The sequence below is a fragment of the Gekko japonicus genome, unplaced genomic scaffold, assembly GCF_001447785.1.
Source record: "Gekko japonicus isolate JY-2015 unplaced genomic scaffold, Gekko_japonicus_V1.1 scaffold1146, whole genome shotgun sequence".
In the NCBI taxonomy this organism is placed as follows: domain Eukaryota; kingdom Metazoa; phylum Chordata; class Lepidosauria; order Squamata; family Gekkonidae; genus Gekko; species Gekko japonicus.
Window position 1 is genome coordinate 491,586 of NW_015173707.1, and position 23,586 is coordinate 515,171.

The 23,586-nt window shown below is 45.3% G+C and overlaps 1 protein-coding gene across 3 annotated transcripts in view; it reads left to right on the top strand.

Moving 5' to 3' along the window:
- Positions 1-23,586, top strand: part of ROCK1 (Rho associated coiled-coil containing protein kinase 1) — a 174,688-nt gene that overhangs the window by 145,201 nt on the left and 5,901 nt on the right. For 2 of the 3 annotated variants that reach the window (XM_015423306.1, XM_015423304.1), the window contains 4 exons: positions 2,526-2,604; positions 2,722-2,983; positions 4,255-4,459; positions 13,179-13,235. In XM_015423306.1, coding sequence (XP_015278792.1) covers positions 2,526-2,604; positions 2,722-2,983; positions 4,255-4,459; positions 13,179-13,235 — 603 coding nt within the window. The remainder of the gene's footprint in view (positions 1-2,525; positions 2,605-2,721; positions 2,984-4,254; positions 4,460-13,178; positions 13,236-23,586) is intronic. The other variant, XM_015423305.1, reaches the window with a different exon arrangement.

Sequence of the window (23,586 nt, forward strand, 5' to 3'; positions counted from 1 at the left end):
AGAGACAGGGGCCGAATTCCTATTCTCCCATCCTCAACCAAACTCTCGCTCGGAGACGGTCTCCTTCTTCCCTGGTCCTCCAGCCTTCTGTACCTTTTCCCTCCTTTACCCCTACTTCTGAGAGTGGTATGCAAGATCATCCGAGATGGAGCGGACTGCTTGTTGATAACACTGTGGTGGCCGAGACAACCATGGTTCTCCACAGTCCTCGAGTTGTCAAGGGGAATTTACCAACAATTCCCTCCGGTACAGGACCTCCTCTTCCTGTCAGACTCCCCTCTCCTACATCACGACGTACCATGCTTGAAATTGACGGCGTGGAGAGTAACGTCAAAGGTTTTTCAACCCGCGTAGCCAATGTTCTACTGAATGCCAGGAAACCTGCTATGCGAAGGTCCTACTATTATAAATGGCAACGATTCTGTTCTTCCCTAGGTGATGATGCCCCTCGAGCCTCCTCCGCAGGCCTCAAGAAAGTTTTCCGATTCCTCCTGTCCCTAGCTGACTCGGGACTTTCCTATTCATCGTTAAAAGTTTATTTGGCCGCAATTTCAGCCTGCCATGTTCACGTCGATAAATGCACCATGTTTTCACATCCGCTTTTGAAACGTTTCTTAAAAGGTTTGTTACACCTCTACCCTCCTGTCAAGACTCCTGTCACTCCCTGGGATCTTCCTCTAGTCCTTCGTCAACATACGAGGAAACCCTTTGAGCCACTCGCAACTTGCAATATGAAATTCCTGTCTTGGAAGATGGCCTTTCTAGTGCCCATCACCTCTGCAAGGCGAGTCGGAGAAATACTGGCTTTCCGGCATGACACGCCTTATTTGTCATTCTTGCCAGATGGCGTCCGCCTCGTCCCTGACATCTCTTTCCTGCCAAAGGTAGTGTCAGAGTTCCACCTACAGGCAGAGGTCTTCTTCCCGGATTTCTTCCCAGCTCCGAAATCCCCAGAGGACAGACTGTTACATACCTCAGATGTCAAAAGGGCACTACTGTTCTACCTCAACAGGACTCGCCCAATGAGACGTGACTCCCAGTTGTTTGTCTCATATGCACCAGCGAGGCTGGGGACTCGTATCACGGCTCAACGCCTCTCAAAGTGGATTGCGGGTCTCATCCACCTCTGCTACTTGATTGCAAGGCAGCTGTTCCCATCAAGACCCATTCAACCCGGGCTGTTGCGGCTTCCACTGCCTTCCTCTAGGGAGTGCCCCTGATGGACATCTGGAAGGCTGCTACCTGGGCCACGCCTAACACCTTCATGAGGCATTACACCTTGGACGTCCGTAAGAACTTTAATACCAACATGGGACATCATTCTATCTTCGACGACGCAGTAAGGACCTGCCAGCACCCTCCTCCAGGTAGGCCACTGCTTGCTAATCTCCCATGGGTGTGAAGCACAGAGACCACGTCGAAGATAAACAGGTTGCTTACCTGTAACTGATTATCTTCAAGTGGTCATCTGTGCATTCACACCACCCGCCCTCCTTCCCCGCTGCTGTCAGCTTCTACATTTTCCATAGGGGTTGATTCACGGCGGTTCGAAGGAACTGGCGGGATGTCCGCACCCTCCCCTTTGGGCATGCACGGTGGGGTTCCTGCGCATGCCCGAGGTCTGGGCGCGAAAATCCGTTAAATCAGCTTGCTACAATGCCGATCGATCCAGCGCGTGCACACTAGATCCCATGGGTGTGAATGCACAGATGACCACTCGAAGATCATCAGTTACAGGTAAGCAACCTGTTTTTCACAGAGCACCAACATGCAGATTAAAGGGAAACAGTTTTCTGAAGAGTGTTCTTTCATCAAGAGATGATTGCATCATTCCTGCACAATTTTATAATAAAACAAATTACTTTAAACAAATTACTATTAAAAAAGAGGTGACTGCATCAATATACATTTCAGTTCATACCATCTTATTAAAATTAATAAAAATATGTTTAAAATTAATACAATACTGCTATTTTGAAGAAAAGCAAGTGCCAAAGGTGATCTTCATTAATAAATCTTTTCCAGTAACATGTGGTGGCCTTTGTGTATATATATATATTTTTTTTAATCTGGATAGATGGTCTCAATTGTTCTTACCAGCATTTCACTTAAACATGCTAAATACCTTTAATGGACAGAGTGTCTCTTTACTTCAAACAACATTCCTATACTCGTGTAGTTACACTAGTTTTTCCTGCAGGAAAAATACATATAATTAAACACAACTGTACATGTGTCTTGTAGTTCTGATTCAGCTACATCTTTCTGATGTAAGTACACTGATATTTAAGAATGTGCATTCAATCATCCACACTGTTTACTACAGGAATTGCTAGTATAGCATAAGTATATTCAAGTCACACGAAACTGCTTTGTAAAATATTTGTCTGCTGTAATTATTTTGTGCTAACAATTAAGGGATATTAATGTGAAGAAATTAATGTGAAAATTAATTTACAGCTCTACCACAACTGCTTAATTTTAATAGTGGTTACTAAAATAATGCAATGTTTATTTTATTTCAGTAAATTATTTCATGTTCGACCAGTAACACAGGGAGATGTATACAGAGCAGAAACTGAGGAAATTCCCAAAATATTTCAGGTAATATTATTACTAACTTTCATATACCAACTTTAAAATGGTCTTTTGTTAAAAAATTTATCCAGTATTGTTTAAACTAATATAAAACACTGCTGTATACTTTATTGTTTTTCTCAGATTCTGTATGCCAATGAGGGAGAATGCAGAAAAGAATTAGAAGTAGAACCAGTGCAGCCAGCAGAGAAAACAAATTTTCTTAATCATAAAGGTCACGAGTTTATCCCTACACTATACCACTTTCCAGCCAACTGTGAGGCATGTGCCAAACCCCTCTGGCATGTATTTAAGCCACCCCCTGCAGTGGAATGTCGACGATGCCATGTTAAGTGCCATAAAGACCACTTGGATAAAAAGGAAGAATTAATTGCACCATGTAAAGGTATGGCAGAATTTGCTTAAATTTGTACTTTGTCTAATTAATTTCTAGTGGCACATTTTGATGACCTTGATGCAAACAACAATAGTGTATTCAGATCTGTATACCTAAAATAATGGTAGTTTAACTATCTGGTGGTCTGGAAAATGTATTAAAATCCCATTTTTACAAACTGTTAGCATCTGTGGCGAAACGGGGACCCACCCTCAGCCCTGGGAGACTGAGGTGCCGTCCTGTGGCTTGCAAGCCCCTGTTTTGTCCTTCCCACCCTGCCTGGTGGGACTATTTGTTCTGGCTGCCACCACTCACTGAATTAAGTCACTGCCTTCCTTGAGGGACAGTGAGACCCCTCTGGCTAAATTTCCCACCTTGGGAAGTGGTTATCTCAATCTTTGGGCGCCCCCTGGAGAGTTGGCAACCCACCAGTTTAGGTCCCCTGGCCTCCCTTTGCCCCTGGTAACGTGTAGAGCGGGGAAGTCTAGGTGGTTAAGGCACACCAGGCTTTTTTGAACTCAACAAAGGAAGATTTATTGAACTATATACATTTTGGGCATAGAAAATAAACTCAGGCACTTCAACACAACCTGGGCACACAAAACAAACAGGATCGAAACGCAAGTCTTCTGTCCCACCACACACCCTCTCTACCTCGGTAGTGGATTGCGGCCTCAGGCCAGGATTTGCGGTTCCCTCTCCGGTTATGGAGAGAAACTCCAGCCCTTCTCCACAGGACTGGCCACTGCCACCCTCCTGGCTCTCCACCACGGTCTATAGTGGCCTGGATCGCCCCCGGAGTCTCTGGTGACAGGAGTCCCACCTGTGCTCTTCCTTGAACCTGCTGTCCACGCTGAAGACCAGGCTGAGACTGACTTTTTTCCTCAGGAGCCAAAAAGCCCCTCTCTCCCTGGCCCCACCCCTTGGTTGTGTCCCTCTTTTCCCGCTCTTTCCCCTCAGGGATTGGCAAATGTGCAAAAAATGGCTTATTGGTGGGCTCATGCATGTACCTCCTTTCCCTGTCTTCACAAACAGCAGTCCCATGCAGTCTGCCTGTGACATACAATTGAATTATGCCTTTGTTCTTAACATAGCCAAACCTCCTGTCCACCAATTTAACTACCCAAGGTAATAAAAAAAAAACAAATACAACACAAATACTACTATATGCTACATTTCCATAGACTATGTGGTGGCTGTTTTTAATACTTCATCACAACTGATGGTGAAGGTGGTTGTTGTCTTCATTTAATTGTAATATTCTTTCCTCTCATTAATAGTGAGTTATGATGTAACTTCAGCAAGAGATATGTTATTGTTGGCATCATGTCAAGAAGAACAAAAGAAATGGGTTTCTCATTTAGTAAAGAAGATCCCCAAGACACCACCATCGAGTTTCATTCGTGCTTCTCCCAGAACTCTTTCTACAAGGTCCTCAGCCAATCAGTCATTCAGAAAAGTTAAGAATGCTTCTGGAAAAGCTAGGTGAGATGAGAATAAACTAAACTGTAATCCTTTTTAATAGGAAAAAGTATGCCTATTTTTAAGGCAAATAAAGTTATATTATTCAGATATCATGACAAATCTCTATTTAACTATGATGGCATGGACACAGGTGGTAGTTGTGCTTGCTCCCTGCTCTCATTGTGCACAGAAGATTCCTGGTTTTCAAAGCCTTGACTCAAGCTCCAGTTCACTATGACATTCAAATGCAAACATCTGGAAAAACTGAAATTTGTTTCTTCCCTACATACTGGGATTTTACATTTGGATTAAGTTGAAGGTTTAAAATCCCAGTTTGTGGGGAAGGAACGAATGCTAATTTGCTCGGACATCTGAGTTCAAACATCACAGAAAATTGAGAACTTGATTCAGGAATCACCAAACCAGGAAGCCTTCAGTTCATCTTCGTAGCATCTGTGCAGTCCCACATGGGACTGTGCTTCCTCAGGCCGGCCATGGAGAGAAGCTAGCAACCTTAAAAATAAGTTTCTAGAGTTCTAAGAGTGCTCCCCCTCCCTTACAGTGTAGCTTTTCCTGCCCAAAGGTCACGTGATGTGGGAGGGGCGAGCACTCTTCCCTCAGTTCTCTTGCCATTGCTGAGAGAGGACATAAATCAGCAAGCTTCGTCAAATGACATCTCTCACAATTTTTTTTAAATTTACATGGGATTTATATACTGCCCATGACCCCTAATGGTTCTCAGAGCGGTTTACAGTCAACTACAGCATAGTAGTTAATACCTAACTAGGGCCACAATTCTCTTTGGGGGAGGGGATATCCTACCAGCACCCTTGCGACTTAATCCTTCTTCCTTTTTCCGGCGGCCTCGTTGGTCTTTTTTTTCGGCGATCCAGATGGCTGGCGACCAGGTCCGAGCAGGCTCTTGATGATTTCTTCTCCTTCGGAGCGACGCTGCTTTTTCGGGCGCTGCTTCCGGCAATGTCCTGTCGGCTCCTGCCGTGCTGCGTCCCACGTCACGACGTCGCTCCACCTCCACTCGATTCGGCCGCTGTCTTCCCTGGATTGTTCAACTTTCTCCGCCGCCATTTCTCTTCTCGCTGCCACCGCCTCTCTCCCTCTCCGCCGCCGCTGCTGACCGCACTCCCGGCACAGAGCCAGGAGGAGGGTGCCCCCTGCCACCTAGGGCAGGTACCCATTCCTCTTGTTATTACTAGAGCCGCTGGGTTGGCGGGAGCTGGGACGGGGGACGGGCCCCAGTCTCTTGACACCTTCTGATGCTGAAGTTCTTGAGATCCTGCCATCACAGTGTGATAGAAGGGAAGACAGACCTTCAACCCAAGAGCCATTGCAGAATGTGCTGTGGTTCCCATTTCCCATGATGGGGCTCATGGGACCGACACCAGGCTCCTTAATATCTCCCTTCTTCCTTGAAATCCAGCAACAAGAAACCAACCACAAACAGTCAGTGCTCTACCATTGACATGGCGTTACATTTCTCCATATCTGAAGATGGCATCGTCAGAGGTTCTGACCTGGAATCTGAAGGCACTTCGATCTTCTTCCCGGCTCCGACATCCCCAGAAGAGAGGCTATTACGCACCTTGGACATGAAGTGTGCGCTCCTGTTTTACTTAAATAGAACGAGACGTGACTCTCAACTTTTCATCTCCTATGCGCCAGCAAGGCAAAGGGACTCGCATCACGGCTCAGTGCCTATCGAGGTGGATTGTAAGTCTCATTCGCCTCATTCACCTCTGCTACCTTATCGCCAAGCAGCCATTACCTGGCCCTATCAGGGCTCATTCAACCAGAGCTGTTGCAGCCTCAACTGCCTTCCTTCAGGGAGTTCCCCGATGGACATTTGCAGAGCCGGTACGTGGGCTACGCCTAACACGTTCATAAGGCACTATGCCCGAGACGTCCGAAAGAGCTCTCGTACCAACATAGGATGTCACATCTTATCCTCGGCTTTGCAGTAATGACCTGCCAGCACCCTCCTCCAGGTAGGCTCGCTAATCTCCCATGGGTGTGAAGCACAGAGACCACGTCGAAGATAAACAGGTTGCTTACCTGTAACCGGTGATCTTCGAGTGGTCATCTGTGCATTCACACCACCCGCCCTCCTTCCCCGCTGCTGTCAGCTTCTACATTTTTCATAGGGGTTTATTCGCGGTAGTTTGAAGGAACTGGCAGGAGGCTCTGGGCATGTGCGGTGGGGTTCCTGCAGATGCCTGAGGTCTGGGCGCAGAAGTCCATTAGCGCTTGCTACAATACCGATCGATCCAGCACAGGCGCACTGTATCCCATGGGTGTGAATGCACAGATGACCACTCGAATGCACAGACGACCAGTTACAGGCAAGCAACCTGTTTTTTCCCTTGCTCTAAAGCTAATTGAATCTGACTCTAGGGGGCGGCGCTCATCTCCGTTTCCAAGCCAAAGAGCCAGTGCTGTCCGAAGACTTCTCCGTGTTCATGTAGCCAGCATTACTAAATGCCAAGGCCCACGGAATGCTGTTACCTTTCCATCAAAGCGGTATCTCTTTATCTACTTGCAATTTCGAACTGCTAGGTTGGCAGGAGCTGGGGCCAGAGGCGGGAGCTCACTTTGTCACGTGGCACTAGGGTCTTGAACTGCCAAACTACAGGCCTTCCGGTCTGCAGCTCAGCGTCTTAACCTCTAAGCCACCGCAGTCCATAATCATATGTTCGATGGTTTAGATTTTATCATAGAGCATCTGCATGTTCTGTTAGAGTATGATATTCTTTTAAGAACATAAGAACATAAGAGACGCCAATGTTGGATCAGGCCAAAGGCCCATCCAGTCCAACACTCTGTGTCACACAGTGGCCAGAAATACCAGTGCCATCAGGAGGTCCAGCAGTGGGGCCAGGACATTAGAAGCCCTCCCACTGTTGACCCCCCCCCCAAGCACCAAGAAGACAGAGCATCACTTGCCCCAGAGCCCCTAGCTATACCTTGTGGCTAATAGCCACTGATGGACCTCTGCTCCATATGCTTATCTAATTCCCTTTTGAAGCCGTCCATGCTTGTAGCACCCACCACTTCCTGTGGCAGTGAATTCCATGTGTTAATCACTCTTTGGGTGAAGAAGTACTTCCTTTTATCCGTTCTAACCCGACCGCTCTGCAGTTTCATGGAGTGCCCACGAGTTCTTGTATTGTGAGAAAGGGAGAAAAGTACCTCTTTCTCTACCTGCTCTTTCCCATGCATAATCTTATAAACCTCGATCATGTCACCCCTCAGTCGTCTTTTCTCCAAGCTAAAGAGCCCTAAGCGCTTTAACCTTTCCTCATAGGGAAAGTGTTCCAACCCTTTTATCTTTCGAGTTGCCCTTTTCTGCACTTTTTCCAAAGCTATAATATCCTTTTTAAGGTGTGGTGACCAGAACTGCACACAGTATTCCAAATGAGGTCTCACCATTGATTTATATAGGGGCATTATGATATTGGCTGATCTGTTTTCAATACCCTTCCTAATAATCCCCAGCATAGCATTGGCCTTCTTTATTGCAGTCACACACTGTCTCGACATTTTCAGTGAGTTATCTACTACGACTCCAAGATCTCTCTCTTGATCAGTCTCTGCCAGTTCTGACCCCATTAATGTGTATTTATATTAGGGTTTTTGGCTCCAATGTGCATCACCTTGCACTTGGCCACATTGAACCCCATTTGCCATGTTGACGCCCACTCGCCCATCCTTGACAGATTCCTTTGGAGTGCCTCACAATCCTCACTGGTTTTCACCACCCTGAACAACTTCGTATCATCCGCAAATTTAGCCACTTCACTGCCTACTCCCAACTCCAAATCATTAATGAACAAGTTAAAAAGCAGTGGACCAAGTACTGATCCCTGCGGTACCCCACTGCTTACCTCCCTCCACTGAGAAAATTGCCCATTTATACTCACTCTCTGTTTTCTATCTAGATGGATAGTCTCAGCTATTAGAATAGCATACACTGAGTCAGGTACAAGCTGTCCATTCTCCCATGTGGGACTGCATAGAAGCCACGAAGATGAAAACCGGGTTGCACTTACCTGTAACCTTTGTTCGTCGAGTGGTCTTCTCTGCAGGCACACATCCCTCTCTCCTTCCCCGCTGTGGGCTTCTTTATTTATGCTCACTTCTTACATTGGTGAACGGAGAACTGAGGGAAGAGTGCTTTCCTCTCACACATCATGTGACCTTTGGTTGGGAAAAGCTACACTGTAGATGTAAGGGAGAAGGAGCATTCTTGGGGCTCTAGAAACTTCTTTTAAAGCTTGCTAGCTCATCTCTGTGGCCAGCCAGCAGAAGTGCAGTCCCCATGTGTGCCTGCACAGAAGACCACTTGATGAACAAAGGATACAGGTAAGTACAACCCCATTTTGCTCTCTGTCCAAATGGAAGAAGGCAGGGGATTGCTTAAGTACAAGAAAAAAATACAGTTGATTTGTCATGACATCTGAATTTGGCCTATTTCCAAGTTAAGGACATTTTATAAAAGGTCTTTTCTTTTTGGAATACAGCAAACCTCTTATTTGACCAAGTACTAGCAACTAACTCCTGTAGCAGCTATTGAAACAGTTTAAGTTCATAATGTAAATTGAGCAAATTGTTTTTCAAATGATACGTTTTAAATTAACTTCTCAATTGTATATTGACAATTCCAAAATTGTATGCTTTTATAATTATTTGTTTTCTATTCGTAAATTCCATTGATTTTTAAATTATTCATACAGTTTTAAACATTCAAATAAATACCAAATCACTCAAACCTACCATTCCACTGCCCATTCTAACTCGTGTCTTATTTAACAAACCAAACAGTCCCCACTTTTCAATATGATCAATTAGAGTTTGAATCATATATGCTGTTTATTATATATTTTTTTCATAGTAATAGAAATGTACGTGAAACATTTTGGGAAATGGCTATGTACCAGTAATCAGTAAAACCATAGAAATTTGTTACAATTACTGTTACTGTCATTGCTAAGCATAGACTAATGATAACCAGATGAAGTGTTATCTGCTCTATTATTTGATTGCTTTTGCCTCCTCTGAACTTCTTTATATTTTTGCCAAAGTTTCAACAAGGTATTCTAATTAAGGCTGTACCATTGTCATAGACAAATGCTCTTTTGTAAACAGTGGCCTGAATCCTAAATACAATCAGCAGAAAACACAGTTGTTTACCATGTTCCTTTTCCTAGCAGTCCCTTCCACACCGTGGAAAGTAGATTTCCAGGTTACCGGACCTGTGTATACCAGTGGATTGTAGTAGGAGGGGGTGGGAGACCAAATGGCCCTCCCTGCCTTTTCTGTCAATGAAGCCCCATTGCAAAAAACCAAGGTCTTTTACACTTGAGGGTAGTTGGGCTCCAACTAGAGTCGCCAGTTCCAGGTTGGGAAATATTTGGTGATTTTTGGAGTGGGGCCTGAAGTAGTCAAGTTTGGGGGAGGGGCCCTCAGCAGGGTATAATGCCATAGAGTCTGCCTTCCAAAGCAGCCATTTTCTCCAGGTGAACCGATCTCTGTAGCCTGAAGATCAGTTGTAATCCCAGATCTCCAACCACCATCTGGAGGTTGGCAAGCCTTGGTCCAACCCATTATAGCAACCTAGGTACTTTGGTTAACCAATCTTGTTTTTGTTTTCTTTCTGGGTTTTTTTTTTGTAAATGATTAATATTGTAAGTAAATAAAAATACTAACCAGTTAGTCTGCAAAGTGTTTTCCAGTTTTGATAGCTTTGTCTTCAAAAATGTTAAGTGTATACATAAAAAGTGTGTGAAGTATCCCATACTGAACAAAAAACCCCCAAGAATATAATAGCAGAAATATTAGCCTTACTTTCAAAGAAATTAACCTGACCCTTTCTGCTGTAGCTGGTGTTTAACTTCTCGTTTTTGTGGTGTAGTCAAATAATAAGCTCTTCCAGGGGGAAAACCCCCCAATGTAGAAGCCAATTATGCTGTGTAAGGAAAATATATATAGAGACAAAAAAAATCTTCCTAAGCTGCTTTCCCATTGACTTATGTAAATTGTCTAAAATAGTATGGATTGTTCCAATAGTAATTTTAGTTTTCCTAAACAGAAGCTCAGTTTGTTTGTTAACTCAACAGTAGAGTCATTACAGAAGCTGGATATCATACCTCATTCTATCATGGTATAATTTAGAATAGTATTGTTTTTTAGTATTTCTTTCCATCTTCGTCATTCTGATTCCTTACCTATGCAGGTCTTATTAAATCTTTTGGTATATCTCCTCCTTACTCATTCTACCATTTTAATCACTCAGAAGCCATTTTCAGCCATTTCTCCTCTAAGCTGTGGAGTCTTGTGAGCAAAAGTTCTACTTTGTGAGCTACTGGCATTAAAGTTGTGACCAAGCGATTTGGCTGCTGCATACATTAGTTTGCTCTGGAGCCATCCTTCCTGAGCTAAGACAAAAATGTGTGAGCCGGAGGCTAAAAAACTGAGAGCTAGTTCACACTAACTCAGCTTAGAGGGAACACTGATTAGGATGTATAATCATGAATTTCAGTTTAAGAGTTCCTTTAAGCTTAGAACCATCTTCCTACTGGGAAGGAAGTAATTTGCTTCACTTAGTGTTATTGTTATGTTGAGAAACATTTTTATGTACTTGAATTTAAATCTTTACGAGAATTTTCTGCCATAGTATTTGAGGTTTTGCATTCTTCAGCTGGGCCAAAGCCGAAAGGACCCTCAGTTGTGGAAGTGTCTGATGGTGAAAGGAAAGTCCGATGCTGCAAAGAACAATACTACATAGGAACCTGGAATGTAAGATCTATGAATCAAGGTAAGCTTAACGTGGTCAAAAATGAGATGGCAAGACTGAACATCGATATCCTAGGAATCAGTGAACTAAAGTGGACAGGAATGGGCGAATTTAACTCAGAAGACCATTATATCTACTACTGTGGCCAGGAATCTCGTAGAAAAAATGGTGTGGCCTTTATAGTCAACAAGAGAGTGCAAAAGGCAGTACTGGAGCCTGGCGGGAGATTGTCCATGGGGTCGCGAAGAGTCGGACTCGACTGTGCGACTGAACAACAACATTCTTCAGCTAATCTTAATCTTCTTTCTAGTTTGCTCTGGATATGGGGATACTTTAGACATGGTTACTCTAATGCTGAGCAAAGTATTTTTCTTTCTTAAATATAAAATATAGAAACCACGTTTTGACTACCAGGAAAGAGTAGCTAATAAAGAGGCAAGAATAATCCAGAAGCTAAACCCGTAAATGTACAGCTGTGTCAACTATTGAGGCAAATAACATAAACATTAAAATCTGTTCCTGGTGCTATAATTTCTGTAGTTATTCCACTTCTATTCTAGCATTCCATTTCTTCAGTTTATGCTTCCTGTATTTTAAAATTTCTGTATGTATTTATTTTCTAACCAGATCACAAGCCACATCACATTCTTAATCCGTGTTTCTCTTGGTTGGTTTAGCATTATAGTCTTGGGAAGAATATCTGTAAATGCATTTAATGTAGGGAATTTTGCAATATCTTCAGCTTTTTGTAATTAATATTTATCTACCTAGTGACTGTAAGGCAATCACTCATTGGTATTGTCCTGTTTATTAACTTCTGTGAGAGTCTTCAGTCCTGATTGCAACAGATTAGTAAATTCATCTTGTTTTTTCATAATGCAGATCTGTATCTAGGGAAAGTTCTTGTAAAGATGATGGTATTGCTGTATAGTTTTTAAACTTTGAAACATGCAAAATAACTGATAAGCTAAGTTAAGGTGCTTTGATCTGAAGCTTACTTCTAATAGCATTTAAATCTCTCTAAACCCACTTAGATGGACTGGCACTTATATACGTTGGAATGGAGAATTAACATTCATAAATTGTGTGTACTTCAGGACAATGGTAAATAAGGCTGTTGGAGTGGCCTTAATTGTTGCAACTGCTGCTGAACTTCTCAGGATGGTGTAGTTACAGGTGTAGCTGATTGGCTGACGTTGTTTTACTCTTTTGTTATGGTTTGCTGAAGTTATAGATGAGAGTGAGACAGGTGAAATAGAAATAATATGTATTTATTCTAACTAGTTAACAATTCTGAGTTTTGAATTATATTTAACTTAACTGTTCCTGGGGCTATTAATCTTTATTTGTTTCCCTTGTGAATGGTTTTACTCCCAAGATCCAAAATCTGGTAACCAGTGGTTATTAAAAAAATATTTAACATCTTATTCCAAATATTTCAGATTACTTCCTTATGGTTATTAGAAAACAGCTAAAGTAGCAATAATCTTTATTTTAATAAATGCACATATACCAATACTCTGTGTGGTACACAGCTTGGCTTAGATATAATAATAAAGGTTCTGCAAAAATAGAATTTACTGCCATGATTATTTACAGTATTAGAATTAGTATTTCCTTTTCAAATTTCCTTTTAGGGGAGGGAAGCTATTTAGTCATGCGTCTCTATCATTACATGTGGAGTTAGCATTGTAAAATTACAATAGCACTATATTTCCATTTAAAGAAAAAAGTCTATTTTCTTTCTCTTGTCAAAACAGATCATTGTTTCTTTTTCCCACTATCCTTTAACTGAGATTTTTAATTAGGTCTTGCCTTCAAAACAAACTAGCATTACTCCTCTTAGGCCACCTTTTTATCATACAGAGTGTACAGTTGACACTCAACACACACACAAATTGTAGTGAAATGCTAATTTCTAAATTTCAATAGGTCAAAGGAATATGGATCTATGGGGGACATTACCCATTCAGAAAACTCCAGTTATTGGTGAGTAGCTTTTGCTTTTAAACCCACTGGCAGTTGTCTCATGTGACATTAGTAAAAAAGCAAATTTGCTTTCTTCTAGTAATGAAGGAAGCTGCTGCTTAGAATAAGAAACCCACTATTATTTCTTATCATTTTGAAGAACCATTACTTTCTCTTTCTATGATCCAGAGTGGATCACTTGCTCAGAATCTTTCTTAACCTTCTACTTTCACCTCTTGATACTGTTTGTTTTAACAAAACAGTATGCGTATCCTTGCAACAGTCTTAATTCTTCTATGTAGAATATGCCATGGTGAAGTCCATTCTTTCAAGGTCTTCTCTTCTTTTATGGTGAAGGTATGGTCATTATTCTTGATTTTGCCTACTCTGAAAAAGGTCTGTGTTAACATTCAGTAATATCAAATACTGGGGACTTGCTAAATATTGAGTACATTTTGGGGAATAAGTCAGGTTAGCAGAGGGAGTAGTGGATGTTCTCATTTAATTGCAGTTTCACAGTATTTGTATTCCATTTTAATTGTGTTGCTACAGTATTCCCTGGAGAAGGCACAGATAAAGTTGATTTGTGTGCTAGTCATCTTTTGCAGTATCTTCCTGTTTGATTTATTCTGCTATTTCTTTGGGACAGTCAGAGTAGCTTCTTTGGGGCTTGTAGGCCTTCTTCTCTCAAGGCACTGACTAGATGTGTGCCTTAGCTAATTTTCTGGGCCCACTATGTTTATATGTTTTGGATACAGTATTATCCATATTCCTTACTTTGAAACTAAAGAAGTTAGCAGCATGGTAACCTGAGACTGAGGCACACATTAAGACATCCAAAGTTTGAATCTTACTTCTTTCATGATCATACTACATGGTTTAGGCAAACTGTTGTGAAAGGTTTTGAACATTTTAAAGCATTCTATAAATGTTAAAATTATTATGGTAATAAGCTTGTGTCTCAGAAGTAGCCATTTCATGATAGTATAATTTTTCATGTGTAATATTATTGTCAGAAAGTGCAAACCATGCTTATAAAATCCTTATTCAATTTTGTGGCTTCTGTGCGGTCCTACATGGGATTGCACAGGTGCAGGGCCAGCCACAGAGAGTAGATTCCCAAAGCCTCTAGAAAGATTGACTTCTCTGAGTGCTTGCCCTTCCCTCTGTCATGAACCAGAGTCAGAGTCACATTCTCAACCAAATGGTCACGTGATGGAGGCAGTTCTCTTTCTGCCATCATGGCAGTTTCTGAGGCATTTTTGTTGTGCTTGAAGCCTAAACAGCAAAAGAGGGGGGGAGTTTAAGAATTGCTCCATTTAAGAAGTTCCAGAGTTGTGGTACTAAAATGGTTCAGAATGATGAGCATTCTGACTTTCTCATGTGCTTGGGTGAAGGGGAATAACACGACGACCTGCCAGGCTTGCTGCTTATTTACTTTGAAGGCTAGGCAAGAATGGGCATCTTGCCTTAAAAGCAGTGCTATGGGGAAAATCCCTAGGAGTTCCAAGTAAATCTACTGAAGCCCCCCAGAAGAGGGTGTCAGTCCCTGCTGCCATACCTAAGTACCTCACTGAGGGTGCTTTGTCTTCTCAGAGAACTGCTTCAGAGCTCCCAGCCAAAAAGGCAAAAAAAAAAAAAAAAAAGTCAAACCATGCTGATTCAGGATCAACTCAATCTACTAAGTTGCCACCCTGAAAGAAATTGCCCTCTCCACACTTCTTTCCAACTCGGCGCTGCTGTCATTCTCCGACTCAATACCAGGCTTCTTCTCCTCCTCAGTGTCAACAGTTGGATTCATCTTGACATTGACATAGGGATCACCTACACATTGAGACTCAGCATTGCCTTGATATCAACTGAATGCCTGCCATCAGCACTGAACTCCTATATCACCTTGATGCTGAAACTTAGAATCTCCTTGGTGCTGAAGCCCACCTTCTGAATTTGACCATCAGACCTTGCACGCCTTCTCCATCCTTGGATTTGGGTGACAACTTCCATTCTGTAGACAATGACATTATGGAGATTCCTTCCTCGACTGCTCCAGCCTTGAGTCACCAGCTGGCCAAGCAGCTACTCTATCATACTGCCTCTGAAACTATGCAAAACAGACAGTGGTACCCCCAGCCTCAATCAGAATTTTGCTCTCATAGATATGGGTCCTGTAGCATCTTGAAGACCAACAAGATTCTCCTTGGTTCATGTGCTCAGTGGGAACTTTCTTAAGGGTCCCCCCCCCCGGCAGCCACCGGTACAGTCTCAGCAACCAGGCATCGTCTGACCACCCGCAAATGTATTGGAACAAGGACTGCAAGTGTGACTCCAAGGAAGAATCTGAGTGCACTTGGCTCCCTTCTCCCAACAACGCTGTGGGAGATCCTCCCCCAGTTTTGTCAACTGAGGGTCTGAAGTTACGTTCAGAACAGCTCATCAGGATGGTGAAGGTGCTGGAGTTTAACTACACTTTGTTGGATCTGATAATGAACATGTTGTACACTTCAGATTTGGGCCCTGTAGCCTTCCCCTTGGTGAAAGGCATCTTGAACATAACCTCAAACGTATGGGCAAAGTCTGCTTCTGGCCCAGTGTCCAAAAAGAAAATGGAAGATCTCTACAAGATAAGGGAGGAAGGGTGCAAATTTCTAATTCAACACTCCATAACTAGTCTGGTCACTGAGGTTCTTCCCTCAAGACAGAGGTCTGGCTCTAATTCCTCTACCTTAGACAAGGAGGGTAGAAAATTAGACATGCTGGGCAGGAAGGTATACAACTCATCTGGAGCTTTGGGTCTGTGCATCGCTAATTTCAACCTTGCTAATGGGCAGGTACCAAATGTTCCTCTTGGAAAGAATGGTCCAGAGGATAAGACCTTAGCAAAAGTGCTTAAAGCAGAAGGCTTCATATTAGGGAAGCAACAGCTTGATGCTTCTTGCTATGCAGCAGACTCTTGTAGTTGGGCATTGGCCTCAGGTGTCGGCCTTCAAAGATACTCGTGGTTAAGAGCTTCAGCTCCTCCAATACTAAAGCAAGAATTGAGGATCTCCCCTTTGAAGGGAAGACACTGTTTAGTGAGCAGACTGACTCAATCCTGGACAAGATTTGGAAGAACAAGTTGACAGCAAAATCACTGGGTATCACTCCACAGACCTTGAGCTCTCTAGACATAGTCAGCAATACTCCTATAGCAAGTATACCAGCCATCGCAGTACCACCAGTGCCAGTACTGCCCCCATTTTGTTCCCAGCAACAATCCAAACGTCAGCATTCAAAGCAAACAGGGAGCCCAGTCACCTAGGGAGCAGCATACGAAAGGCAAACCTCTAGCATGACTAGCAATGCAGGGTTGTTTTAACAACAGGTTGGCTAAGTTCGTTGATCAGTGGAAGTTAGTTACCCAGGATTCCTGGATCATTCAGATAATAAAGGATGATTATTTTTTGGAATACTTTGCCTGGCTATCTCACCCCCAGTTTGTCTGACTGGCACTCACCCACTCTACTAGAACAGGAGGTGGCTCAATTACTTTCCAAAGTGGCCATACAGGAAGTTCCCCCCTCAGAGAGTCATCTGGGCTTCTTCTACAGATATCTCCCTTACAAATAAAAGCTGAATGGTGGTGGCACTTCTCTAGAACATTCCATACGCTCCAAAATCGCTCTCTGATCTGTCATTCAGAGGGTCTCCCTATCCACTGGCTGTTTTGCCTGAGTCCTGCCTCCAACATTCTAAACATTTTGCTGTTCCTCTCCCCCCCATAGCCAGTCAGAACACAGAGGTTATTTGCATATGCAGCCTCATTGGCCTTTGCCTTGGAACACAGAGGTCGTTTGCATATGCGACGATTGGCTTTTGCCTCTAACATTCTAAACAGTTTTGCTGTTCTGAGGTAAAATGTGTCCAATCTCCAGGTGAGGGCTGGAGATCACTCAGAATTACAACTGCTTTCCAGATGGCAGAGATCAGTTCCCCTGGAGAAAATGGTGGGCTCTGTATCTTTATATGCTGCTGAGGTGGCCCCCGTATGACAGCCAATGTGACATAGCAGTCAGGGCTTCAGAGCACGGGAGAGGCTGCAGGTGTGTGGGGGGTGGAAAGCTGAAGAGTGAGGGGGAAATAAAGGTAGGTTGATGATTGGCTGGGAAGGAGATAGGGTTGCCAACTCCAGGTGGGAAATTCCTGGAGATGTGAGGGATGGAGCCTGGAGAGGGTGAGGTTTCAGGAGGCGTGGGACCTCGGACAGGTACAAAGCCATAGACTCCACCCTCCAAACCAACTATTGCCTTCTGGGGAACCATCATTGCCAATCTCCAGGTGAGGGCTGGAGATCACTCAAAATTACAACTGTTCTTTAGGTGGCAGAGATCAGTTCCTCTGGAGAAAATGGTGGACTCAGTGTCATTATACCCTGCTGAGGTCGCCACAGCAAATTGACACTGAGTGTCCAAGGCCGGGGCACCCGCCCAGAGCCTCTTTCTAGAGGCCGTTGTATTTATTTCCACAACGGGCCTTTTTCCTAGTTTCCTAATAAAGAAGAAAGGAGGGGGACATGAGCCAATTCTATATCTTAGGAGGCTCAATAAGCATCTTAGTCCCCAAGTGTCAAATGTTATCACTTACAGATGTCTTACCATAGTTAGATGAGTGAATATGGTTCACAGTCCTTGACTTAAAGGATGCCTTGTTGTTGTTCAGTCGCACAGTCGAGTCCGACTCTTCGCGACCCCATGGATCATCTCCCGCCAGGCCCTCCTGTCTTCCGCCGTCCTCTGAAGCTGGCTCAATTTCATGTTCGTTGCATCGATGACACTGTCTAACCATCTCATCCTTTGCCGTCCCCGTCTTCTTTGACCTTCAATCTTTCCCAGCATCAGGGTCTTCTCCAGGGAGTGCTCCCTTCTCATTTGGTGGCCAAAGTATTTGAGCTACTTCCACATTTAAATACACAAAGCATGTGGGAAGTTTCTAAGGTTCCAGTGTGGTGGCCACTATTATCAATATATTGTACTCTCTTTTGGATTAGCAGCAGCCCCAAGAGTGTTCACAAAGTGTGTATCTGCAGTGATAGCCCACTTGAGGTTGCAAGGGTGTTCCATCTATCCTTACCTGGTGAAAAGCTCTTCGTAGGGGAGTCTAGCACCCAATTGTTCAGGCACCTTTCCCTAGCCAGCTGTACATTAGAGGGTCTAGGCCAAGTGATTGACTATCAAAAATCACATTTACAGATTTCACAAACTATTGGTTTGGATTCACATTCCCACAGGGCCTACTTAACAGTGCCAAGGGCATAAGCTTTTCATAAGCTCATAAACTGTTTCTCCCACAATCAATTTCAGAGGGCAGTACATATTCAAAAACTTCTAGGCTTAATGGTTTCTAGTAGTGCCATATGCCAAGCCATGCTTGAGGCCTATCTGGAACTGGTTTCTACGGGTATTTAGCATGGGCTCTGACCCACAATGGCTAAAGTTGTCTATACCAAGATCAGTTATTAGAGTAGTGGCTTGATGGAGTAACAATGAGGATTTACTAGAAGGGGTCCAGTTAGGTTCGCACACACATGATGTGGAAATGTTCACTGATGCTTCCTTGGGGGGCTGGAGGGCACATTGTGGCTCTTTACATGTAAAAGTGGAGATCTTTGTTGTGGTCTCTGTGCATCACACCCGTGGTCTCTGTGCATCACACCCGTGGGATCCAGTGCGCCTGTGCTGATCTGATCGGTGATGTACAAAGCTCTAAATGGGATTTTCACGCCTCCGCCCAAGACATGCACAGGAACCCTAACTGCGCATGCCCAGAGGGGCAGGGTGTGGACATCCCACCAGTTCTCTTCTGACCGTCACACTGTTGACAGCTCCTGTCTGCTGGTCGGTGAGATTTACCTCAGCTTGCTTCCCCCCCCCCCCCACCTCTTTGGGGCTTTGGGATTTCTCCCCCTTTTTCCTCTGTGGACTTTTGTTCCTTTTCTCCATTATCTGTACAAAACAAAAGAAAGAAAGAAAAGAAAGGGGGGCTGAAGAGCACATTGAGGCTCTTTACATGTAAAAGTGCAGTTGTCAGTTGGGGAAGCTAACTTACACATCAGCCTGCTAGAGCTCAGAGCCATTAGATATGCTCTTGCCTCTTTTTCAGCTATCTTGCAGGAGAAATATCTATTGCTGACTACAGACAACATGTCAGTGAAATTCAGCAAGCAGGCGGGCATAGGCTCCCTTGTGCTTTGCAAGGAGGCAGCACACATTTGGAATTGGGCCATTCGACATCAGGTCCACATATCAGCCATCCACTTAGTAGGGCAGCGCAACACAAGTGGTCCCTCACCATTCAGTACCTAAAACCAATTTTTACCCGTGGGGGCATCCCACAATAGACCTGTTTGCTACGTCGGTCAAAACCAAGTTGATCGCACTTCTGTTCAAGAGCAGCTATGGACAGACATTTGATAGATGATTTCCAGTTCTGGTGGGGTCTTCTCTGTGCCTTTCCCCCTTTCCCCATACTTCCCAAGGTCATAGCAAATTTGAAGTCAGACACATTGTCCTGCATCCTAATATATCCTTACTGGCCCAGGAAAGTATGGTTCTGTGAAGAATAGCCGAGGGAAGGCACATGTCCCTTCTGATGATGGCCAGTTACTGCTGATAGGCTTACTTCCCTCCCTCCTGACCCCCTCCACCTGACCCCATGGTTAGTTTCTCTGTAAATCACTGGTCAGACAGGGTAGGGAACTGTCATCAGGCAAGCCTAGCACCCATAAATCTTACATTGTTTTGTTTCTTGGGCATGAGAAAGACCTATTAGGCCAGACCAATGCTCATTGCCTGAGATTTTAAAAATATCTTTTGTCCCTTAAAGACACAGGTTTATCTATTATCTCTGTTAAGGTGCATTTAGCTATTATATCAGCTTTGCTTGTGGGCATAGAATCTGGTTCTGTCTTTTTAAATCCACATTCTGAGAGGTTTATGAGGGGCCTTAACAATCTTTACCCATGGTGAAAGCCCTGGTACCACAATGGAGCCTATCCCTGGTGTTGTCACAACCCATGTATAAACCTTTATTTTTTGCCCTATAATACAGCAGTCTGCTTTCTTAGGGTGAGGAAGCTGCATGCTTTGCAACATAACCCCCTTTTGCCATATTTATTTATTTATTTATTTATTTATTGGATTTATATCTCGCCCTCCTCAAATTGGCTCAGGGTGGCTAACAAAAGAGGCAAATGCCATAACAAACAATTAAAACAACATAAAAACAATCATTAAACAAAGTGCGGTGCTCCTAATGTTAAGTATTATTAGTCCAAGATGGGTTCCATTTGTCAACCTAACCTGATGGCGTACATTCTTCGGTCATCTAGGCGTCTTCCTACGGCCGGCTCACCTCTAGGTCTAATCCACCGTCGAAGATGGCAGCTCGGTGGTGGCATGATGGCGGCGGTGGCTCCTATGCAAAGGCCTGGTGGAAGAGCTCCGTCTTACAGGCCCTGCGGAACTGCGCCAGGTCTCGCAGGGCCCGGATCTCCTCTGGGAGCTCGTTCCACCAGACAGGAGCCGCCACCGAGAACGCCCTGGCCCTGGTTGCAGCCAACTTGATGTCCTTGGGGTCTGGAACCACCAATAGGTGCTGTGCCCCCGACCGTAGTGCTCTTGGGGGAACATATGGGGAAAGGCGGTCCCATAGGTACGCTGGACCCTGTCCATCAAGGGCTTTATAGGTAAGAACCAGCACTTTGAAGCGAATCCGGTACGCTATAGGCAGCCAGTGCAGCGCCTTCATCACAGGCTGGATGTGGTCCCGTCTAGTGAGACCCATCAACAGCCTGGCCGCCACATTCTGCACCAGCTGCAGCTTCCGGATTTGCAACAAAGGCAGCCCCATGTAGAGAGTGTTACAGTAGTCGCATGGATCATTGTGGCCAAGTCTTCATGGTCAAGGAAAGGAACCAACTGCCGCGCCAACCGAAGATGGTAAAAGGCTGGCTTGGCAGTGGCTGCCACCTGGGCCTCCATCGATAAGGAGGAGTCCAGGAGCACTCCCAAACTCCTAACCCTCGGCACCGGCACCAACGGCGCCCCATTGAAGGCTGGGAGACGGAGCCCCAACCCCGAACCGACCCGACTTAGGCCCAGGACCTCCGTCTTTGCCGGGTTTAGCTTCAACCGACTCAGTCTGAGCCAACCAGCCACAGCTTGTAATGCCCGATGAATGTCATCTGGGTCGGAGTTCGACCGGCCGCCCCGAATCAGATAGAGCTGGGTGTCATCCGCATATTGATGACACCCAAGCCCAAAACTCCGGGCAGTCTGGGCAAGGGGGCGCATATAGATGTTAAATAACATCGGGGACAGCACTGCCCCCTGAGGCACCCCACACGCAAGAGGATGCCTCCGGAACTGCTGTTCCCCTATCACTACCCTTTGTCCTCGACCTTGCAGGAACAAGGCAGAAGGGCGAGCCCCTGAATCCCCACGTCGGTGAGGCAGTGGGCCAGCAGCTGATGGTCGACCGTATCAAAAGCGGCCAACAGATCTAACAACAGCAATGCCGCCACACCACCTTGATCCAGATGCCTACGGAGGTCGTCAGTCAGGGCGACCAATGTCGTCTCCGTCCCATGACCCAGGTGAAAACCGGACTGGAAGGGATCTAGGACTGAAGCATCCTCCAGAAAGCCCTGTAGCTGTAACGCCAGCGCCCTCTCTATAAGTTTGCCCAAATAGGGCAAATTGGACACCGGCTGATAGTTGGCCAATTTGGTCGGGTCCAAAGATGACTTTTTCAGGAGGGGGCAGACCATCGTCTTCTTGAGTGCTCCGGGGAACAGTCCCTCCAAAAGGGATTTGTTGATAATCTCCCGCAGGGCACCTCGAAACCCCTCGTGGCCCACTTAAATGAGCCAGGAGGGGCACGGATCAAGGTCGCATGTGGTTGGGCGCACAGATACGAGCAATCTGTCAACTTTGTCCAGGCTGAGTGGGCTAAAACATTCTAAACCTGGAACCGAAGGTGTGCAAGGGGCCTCAAGTTCGCTGGTTGCAGCGGAGCACCAAGACTTTATCTGCAAAATAGCTCGCAAAAGCCTCACAGCCAATGTCCAATTCCCTATCATTTCGCCTGCCCTGGGGCAGGTCTGTCAGAGACTGAATCATACTAAATAATTGGGCCGGGCGTGAGCTAGCAGATGCAATCAAGGCCGCATAGAAATCTATCTTTGCGGCCTTCACTGCCATCTCATAGGCTCTCATAAGCGTCCTATAGAATGTTCTTGATGCTTCGTCGTGAGCACACTGCCACCATCTCTCTAGTCAGCCCTCGTTTCAGCTGCCACAATTCCTGGGTATATCAGGGAGCGTGCCTAGAGCGAGTGTGGAGAGGACGCCTGGGAGCGATCTCGTCGATGGCAGTGGAGAGCTGAACATGCCAGTCCTCCAGTAGCTCATCCAACAAGCCGCCAAGGGGCCTTGGATCCCGCATCGCCCTCTGGAGCCGCAACGGGTCCATTTGACTCCGCGGGTGAGCATAAATCTGCTCACCGCCCTCATAGGGTCGGGGTGGTACATTCAGACGGGCCTTCAAGGTCAGGTGGTCCAACCATTGCACTGCCTTGGCAGTGATCCGGTCCACCTTTACCCCCGCCGCAAAGATCAAGTCGAGCATGTGACTGGCCCGATGCGTGGAGGCTAATACAAATCGCGAGAGTCCCAGTGCCGCCATGGACGACACTAGGTCCATAGCCCAGCTGGAGGTCGCGTCCTCAGCATGGACATTGAAATCACCCAAGACAATCAGTCTAGGGTGATCCAATGCCCAGCCTGATACAGCCTCCAACAGGGACGGCAGGCTATTGGCCGGTGCATTAGGCAGTCAGTACACCAGCCAAATCGCCAAACTCTCCTCAGCCTCCAGCATCACGCCGACACATTCCAAGCCCGCAATCTCTACACTCGGGAGCGCCCTGAAAAAGTAAGCCTCCCGAATGAAAAACACCACTCCTCCTTCCCACCCCCTAGTCCGCAATTGGTAAAGGACCGAGTAACCTGGCGGGGTCATTTGGGTGAGAGCGACAGTCTCTCCCTCCCTGACTCAGGTCTCCGTCACACACGCCAGGTCCACCTGTTGCTCAATCACAAAATCCCGTAGGATTGAGGTTTTGTTGTTAATCGACCTGGCGTTGCACAATACCAATGACGGAGGGATTTTTCGAATCCTGGCCCCACTGCCAGCTACCCTTGGGATGGGTCGTAGGCTGGAAGGGCGCCGAGCCCTTTTATATCTCTGCCCCCTTCCCTTCCTGTACTGCCTAGGCCCACTGCTAAACTTTCCCCTCCCCAAGAGCACCGGAATCTGCTGTTCGGACATCTTTAGA